The sequence below is a fragment of the Gadus morhua genome, chromosome 8, assembly GCF_902167405.1.
Source record: "Gadus morhua chromosome 8, gadMor3.0, whole genome shotgun sequence".
NCBI lineage: Eukaryota > Metazoa > Chordata > Actinopteri > Gadiformes > Gadidae > Gadus > Gadus morhua.
The window spans coordinates 24,899,867-24,907,390 of NC_044055.1; the positions used below are offsets into that span (position 1 = coordinate 24,899,867).

The 7,524-nt window shown below is 42.0% G+C and overlaps 1 protein-coding gene across 1 annotated transcript; it reads left to right on the top strand.

Moving 5' to 3' along the window:
• Positions 1-229: 229 nt before the first annotated feature.
• LOC115549297 (coiled-coil domain-containing protein 106-like) lies at positions 230-6,634 on the top strand. Its single transcript, XM_030364433.1, has 4 exons — positions 230-846; positions 1,445-1,591; positions 5,345-5,548; positions 6,151-6,634. The coding sequence occupies exons 1-4, from the start codon at positions 771-773 to the stop codon at positions 6,462-6,464; spliced, it is 741 nt and encodes a 246-aa protein (XP_030220293.1). The 5' UTR covers positions 230-770; the 3' UTR covers positions 6,465-6,634.
• Positions 6,635-7,524: the final 890 nt, after the last annotated feature.

Consider the following 7,524-nt stretch of genomic DNA (forward strand, 5'->3'; position numbering starts at 1 on the left):
CATTGACTTATGCCGCACAGATTTTTGTGTGGGCTTTCTGTAATGTGCAGCCCGTCGACAGATCCTAACAAACAGTAACATACCGTTGTTGTTATTTAGAGAGGTGCATCATACAATTAAAATACAATCAGCGCAATTGTACATGTCCCCATATTTTACTATAAACTACAAAATACATGATAAGGAAAAGGGAAGCAGTCGTTGCTTATGAAGTGAGCTGAAATATGTGTAAATGTGTAAATAAATGAAGGCAATCTTTCCCAGCACACTGTTTAGAGTTACTTTCTTCAAGTGTGCAACATGTGCACCCCAAGTAGGCTCAGTCTAGTCCCATATGAAGTTGAAGAAATAAATTACTTCGTTTCTTTACAATAAAAAATTGCAGCATATCATGCTATTCAAACTGAATGTATCTCATCTCAGCTATCCCTTTCTTACCAAGCATATTGGTCCACACTGTTTCCTCTTCTCTTCAGCTCCATGCCATGATAGCATTTACTGCATTTCATTTTTCTTCTCAAAAGTTTCTTCCTCTGAAACCACTTAATAAGCTTCCAAGCATTTTGTTTAGAAGCTTCCTGATGTAGAAGGTTTCTCACACTGCTGAATCTTGTCATTACACTGGTGAATGATGCCGCCAGGATCGTGCTGCCACAGAATCTAACGCCTGCGTTCAGTAGGAATCGCGTCATCAACGTGGGACAAAGAAAGGTTTCGCGCTTATTCTATAGTGATATAGCCACCTGTTCCAGCTGACAGTAGCAGTAATAATGGCAAACAGAAAACGGATACAGACCAGAGGAAAAAAATATGTAGAGGAGACAGAAGCGGAAGGCAGCAGTGTTGGTGAGTATACATATGTGTTTTTGTTGTTTTTTTAAACTTACATTGATTGACAATGAGGTAGATTGCTTGCTAGCTTGCTAGCTACTTATACAGTACAGCCACATATAGTAGCTAGCTACTCATATGCGGGGGCACTGAACTGCATCAGCAATTTAATGAATAAGAAGTGAGAGTTTACTGTAGCCTAACTACCATGGAACGTCAACAAATTAATTCAGCATGTTTCTCCTGATTTCAGCAAACCAAATTAATCTTGTTAACGTATTATAAAGACAGTATAAGATAACCGAATGAAAACCTCTGAATGCAGTCTGTAATGAACTAATTGTATAGTATTTCACACTGCATACCTGAACAATAAGCTATACAGGCGTTAGAAAAGGAAATTGACTGAAATCCATTAGTTTAATTTCTTTCTGTCAGATGAGGTTACTTTAATAGGCTAACAGTTAATGTTTTATAGGCTACTTTATGAAACCCGTGCTTGAATAGAAGAATGACATTTTACTGAATTCCTGTGATTTGTCCAGTGTCCAGTGATTTTACTTTAATTAGATTTTCTACATTCATTCAATAATGACATATGTATTTATTTTAGGTGCGTCAGCAGCCCCCACAGCACAGCTGGCACTAAACAATAAAGCACATGAGTTGCAGATGTGCAAAAAGAAAATGGAATGGCAGAATGAGAAAATAGAGGAGTTGACCAAGGAGAGAGATTTCCTCAAGGAACAACTAGCATCCGGCAAGTCTCCCAACACAATGTTTAGTCAAAGTGTTGGTTTGTTTTTAGTAGGGTCGAAGGAAGGCATTGCGTGTCCTCTTCGCCTCCAGTCCGCCACAGTCATCTGCCGAATGGTCCAAGAATGTGGGCTTTGACTTCGAACTTCGTAATTCGAATATAATTCGAATATCAAAAAATAAATCAAAATTCGAACAAATATTAGGCAGCCCTTAATATTCGAACCTGTTATGGGCAGGCCAAGAGGGAGAGACGTCGGAGAACCTGACGCAGTCCATTCATAATATTGTAATGACCACGGAAGAGGCAGTGACTGAAGTATTGATTAGACAGCGATTTATTAGAAACCTAATAAACCGTTGGAACACGCAAGACCGGTAACCATAGCAACGCCGGTAAACCAACCTCGCAAAACAATCTCGCAAAACCCAATCCAGGGCTGAATCCGAATACTCATACTTATAGTATGCATTTTGTAGTACGCCACAAATATAGCGCGTCCGAATGCTCAGTACGCATTGTGTAGTATGGAAAACGTTAAAGAATGCGTACTACCGCCACAGTATACAACGGTAGGTCCCTACGCTATCCCACAATGCAACCGGAGTCTGGTAACGAACGAAGAAGAGATGGCTGACCCGACACTAGCAGCGGCTTAGAAAGACGTCGTAGAAAGCGGCGAAAAAAAGAGACATTAAAAAAGTAAAGTAAGTAATTAAGTAAAAAGATACATTTTTAATTTAATAGCAACGATGACAAGACGGAAAACAGGTAACTTATCAAGGTAATTTTGCCGGCATCTGAGGGGAGATACGTCATCTCCAAACGTCCGGTGGAGTTTCAGAGGCGTTCTACGCATAGCTGTAGTACGGTGAAGTAGTAGACACTGAACAGAAATAGTATGTACTAAGTATTCAGATTCAGCCCAGGTCTTACTGAAGGCATTTAATGGTCAAAATAGTATTAATAAATATTCGAATATATTCGAATATTAATATTAATAAACAAACGAACTTCGAATATGATTTTTGGGCCAAAGTCAAAGCCCTATAGCAGTTTCACACATTCCCTTTCCACAGTCCATCAGGTTATTGAACTGTTGTTATTAACACACAACCACAAACTCATGATGTTAAAGTCTTCGCTTAGTAAGGTTCTGGTTTATGAGGCAGTCTTTGCTTTCATCGGAAATAGTACTACTATTGCTTGGCAGCAGGCTACATCTATCAATTAATGACAGGAACGTCTGACTCTCAGTCTGCGTGTGTTTGTGTACCTGTTATTCGCATATCTCCCGAATACAATTTTCATTAGTATTGTGATTGTTGTTTTAACATTCACATTAGTATTAAAATTACTTTAAAAAGTAGTGGGGGAAAAAGTGTGACCATGAACTTGCAGGATCTGGCTGTGCATTGTATTCTTTGTATTCATTGTATTCTTTATTGCATCCCTCACCACCCTGGCCCCCCTGAAAACCCGCTCAGTCTCATTCACCCACACTGCTCCCTGGTTCACTCCTCATCTGCGCCAGCTCAAAGCCACTGGTCGTCGACTGGAGCGACTCTACAGTAAGACTCAACTCACTGTACACCGCCAAATGTATTCGGACCACCTCCATGACTACAAGAATGCCCTCACCACTGCCAAAACCTCATACTACTCCAACCTCATCAACACTGGTACAGGCAACAGCAGAGTCCTCTTCTCAACAGTCAGCCACTTACTTCAGCCTCCTAAATCTCTCCCTCCAGACATTTCCACCACCCAATGCACTGCGTTCCTTGACTTCTTCAGCTCTAAAATCAACACCATTCACCAACAACTGGCCTCATCTCGCACCCCCTCTGATGACCCACCCTGGATGATCACCTCTGGCCAACCTCTCATCAGCTCCCTCTCTGACTTCACCCGAGTAACAGAACAGACCGTTTCAGAACTCATCCGCAAAGCCAAAACCACCACCTGTCAGCTCGATCCTCTTCCCACCTCCCTTGTCAAAGCATGTCTTCCGTCCATCTCCCCCATGATCACCAACATAATTAACTCCTCCCTCACTACTGGTACTGTACCCCCCACTCTCAAGCTGGCTGCCATCACTCCCATCCTAAAAAAACCTGGTGCTGACCCAACTGACCTTAACCATTACCGGCCCATCTCCAATCTCCCTTTCATCTCCAAAACACTTGAAAGGGTGGTTGCCGCACAACTACAGTCCCACCTCGACACTAACAATATCCACGAACCGTTCCAATCTGGCTTCCGTCCAAAACACAGCACTGAAACAGCCCTAGTCAAAATCACCAACGACCTCCTCCTTGCAGCCGACTCTGGATTACTCACCATTCTCATCCTCCTCGATCTCAGCGCAGCATTCGACACCATCTCCCACCCTCTGCTCCTGGACCGCCTAGCTGGTATTGGGATCACTGGTGCTGCACTCTCCTGGTTTACATCCTACCTCACCGGCCGTCAACAATTTGTTCAACTAAGCAACCACAAGTCTGGGTGTTCAGGTGTCTCACTGGGCGTCCCCCAGGGGTCAGTCTTGGGTCCACTCCTCTTCACCACTTACCTCCTCCCGCTGGGCACACTCCTCCGTCACCATGGGGTCCATTTTCATTGCTATGCTGACGACACACAGGTCTACATCTCCACCAAACCCACCGCTGCCATCCCCCCCACCTCCCTCGTCACGTGCCTGGAAGAGATCCGGAGCTGGTTGAGCAGGAACTTCCTGAAACTCAATGGAAACAAGACCGAGGCCCTGCTCATCGGATCCAAATCCACCCTCACTAAATCACAACACACCCCAGCTCCACTCATAATTATCGATGGATTCCCAGTACCCTTCTCCTCCAAAGTCAAGAGCCTCGGCGTCATCCTGGACAACACCCTCTCATTCGCATCCCATATTCACAACATCACCCGGACTGCATTCTTCCACCTCCGCAACATCGCCAGACTCCGCCCATCACTGACCCAATCCAGCGCTGAAATCCTAGTTCACTCATTTGTCACATCACGCATAGACTACTGCAACGCCCTCCTCACCGGACTCCCCACCGAACGTATCAACAGACTGCAGATCATTCAGAACTCAGCCGCCCGGATCATCACCCGCACCAAATCATCTGACCACATTACCCCTGTCCTCATTCAACTTCACTGGCTCCCAGTACACTACCGCATCCAATACAAAACCCTACTCCTCACCTACAAAGCTCTCCACAACCTAGCCCCCAGTTATCTCTGCGACCTCCTCCAAGAATACACTCCCTCCCGCTCCCTCCGCTCAACCTCTGCTGGACTACTATGTATCCCCACATCACGACTCACTTCAATGGGTGCCCGGTCATTCAGCTGTTCAGCACCCAGGCTCTGGAACTCCCTCCCCCCACACATAAAACAGTCAGACACCATTTCAACCTTCAAGTCACAACTCAAAACTCACTTGTTCAAACTCGCACACAACGTCTAACTGATCACTGTTTTGATTTTTTTGATTTTTTTATTTATTTCTTATTGCTTATGTTTATTTATTTATTTATTTATTTATTTATTTTTTCCACAATGTCTTGCTTTTTAAAAAATGTATGATGACTATATGCTCTGTAAGGTGACCTTGGGTGTCTTGAAAGGCGCCTCTAAATTAAATGTATTATTATTATTATTATTATTGTATGCGTGCACATATGTGTTGTTATGTATGATGTGTTGTGACTCTTATGTTTGTATTTTAATCTTTTTAAACAGCTCTTAAAAAAGATGAGCCCAAAGCAACTGCCGGTTCCAATAGTGTCTCTACACTGGACTCATCTTCCTCCGAGATGAGTTCAAAGAGTACAGACTCGGAGTCATCCAACAGCTCATCCTCAGAGGACAAAAAGAGGAAGAAGAAGGGGAAAGGGAGAAAGAAGGCATCCAAGAGGGTTAAAATGGAAAAAACTCTGCAAAGAGGTTAGAAATACTAATTTCACCACTTTCCACTCACCTGGGTGCTAGATCACTCCTGCTTCGCTGTGTTGTGTTCTCCAAGCTGGCTATTCCCATATGATGTGACATTGCATGTGTGATTGTTTCTAGCACTCACACAGTGAATTTTAGAGGAATAGCTTGTGGTCATCTCATATTCTAGATTGAAATCAGATTTAAGTGTGTAGCTGACAAGCCACACTAGATTCATAGTGTAGTGTAGTGTGTGTGTGTGTGTGTGTGTGTGTGTGTGTGTGTGTGTGTGTGTGTGTGTGTGTGTGTGTGTGTGTGTGTGTGTGTGTGTGTGTGTGTGTGTGTGTGTGTGTAGGGAAGTAGATTTTGTGTATGTGTGCTCCTTCACTCTGTGTGTGTGTGCTCCTTCACCCTGTGTGTGTGTGGGCATTCCACCACTGTAGCTTCTCCTGCCTCTCACCGGCAACACATACTGAGCATAGTTGACGTTGTGTGTGTGTGTGTGCAAGGAGATAGTGTGTGCGTGTTAAAGATGAGTACAGTATGAGTACAGTAATCTAAATGACAAAACTACTACTATAGATAGCACTAATTGTATGTTCTCTTAATTGCAGCCCGGAATCCCGAGCAGGCTTTGGCCCGGTACAAAAAGATTCTTAAATGCTACAAGAGGCTTGGAACCATGTCTGGGGCATTTCGAAAGGTCGGTGTTGACCGTAATACAGTGGTGGTCAATGCACCAATCGCCGAGCTTTCCATTGCTGCCCCAGACCAGTACAAGGAAGCTTTGAAAACGTATACCCATTCCACAAAATTGAAAGCATTTGCGGAACACTGTGCCTTGACAATTCTAGGCGATGTAGAAATAGTTGACGCAGTTAACACGCTTAAAGCCAGTGGTAAGCTGCTACCACTGAAAAAGAAATAATTATGTGCATTTTGTATTATGCTTTACAAGTGTTCCTGTAAAGTAATTTTTACATTTTCTGTACAATACCACTGTTCATATTTTATCTGTATTTTTTTGTTGTGTGTTCTTTGTTGAAAAGAAGAATTTATGTAGTTTAAAATAAATATTTGTACGTTTTCAGCACTTCAGCACATAGCTTCTTTCCCTTTTCTTAAAATAATATTTTGTTTTAACTTGTGTCTCTTTGGTATCTGCTAGCCACTCATTTATAAATACTTTGAAAAGCATAGCAAGTCCTCACTTTAGATGGGCTCACACCATGTAGTCAACTAATCCGTAGTAACTCATGAGTTAATCATGAATTGAAGTGTTGTTAAGTGCTTGTTAAAGATGCAGTAACACTAACTATCCGTAGGCATATTTCTGAAGGCATGTCCAAATAGAATAATACATATTTGTGTCCAGGTTATGTTTGCCACTCATTTATAAATGCTTTGTAAAGCATAGCAAGTCCTCACTTTAGATGGGCTCACACCATATAGTCAACTAATCAGTAGTAACTCATGAGTTAATCATGAATTGAAGTTTTTTTAAGTGCTTGTTAAAGATGCAGTAACACTAGCTATCCGTAGGCATAGTTCTGAAGGCATGTCCAAATAGAATAATACATATTTGTGTCCAGGTTATGTTTGCAATTCATTTATAAATGCTTTGTAAAGCATAGAAAGTGCTTACTTTAGATGGGTTCACACCATTTAGTCAACTAATCCGTAGTAACTCATGAATTAATCATGGGTAACCTAATTGGTAAGTATTTGTAACATGTGTATTAACACCCCAGCTATTAGTTGAGGCCTATTTCTAAATCATAAAATTTTATTTAAGGCATGAACAGTAGGTCTAGATAGTCTGTTAATCATCAACTTCCAGGTTTTAACCGGCCTTATACATTCCTAAGTACCTAGATAATAATGGTAAAATTACTTTTTTAGAAGGCTTATTTACTATGAACAAACCATTTATAACTGTTTGAAGAAATGCTTTACTAATGATACGTTATGTATGAACAATAAATAAC

Coding starts and splice junctions, on each gene's coding strand:
- LOC115549297 (XM_030364433.1), top strand. CDS start 771: ATGGCAAACAGAAAACGGATACAGACCAGAGGAAAAAAATATGTAGAG. Junction 847..1,444: donor AGCGGAAGGCAGCAGTGTTG/GTGAGTATACAT, acceptor TATTTATTTTAG/GTGCGTCAGCAGCCCCCACA. Junction 5,549..6,150: donor GGAAAAAACTCTGCAAAGAG/GTTAGAAATACT, acceptor TCTTAATTGCAG/CCCGGAATCCCGAGCAGGCT.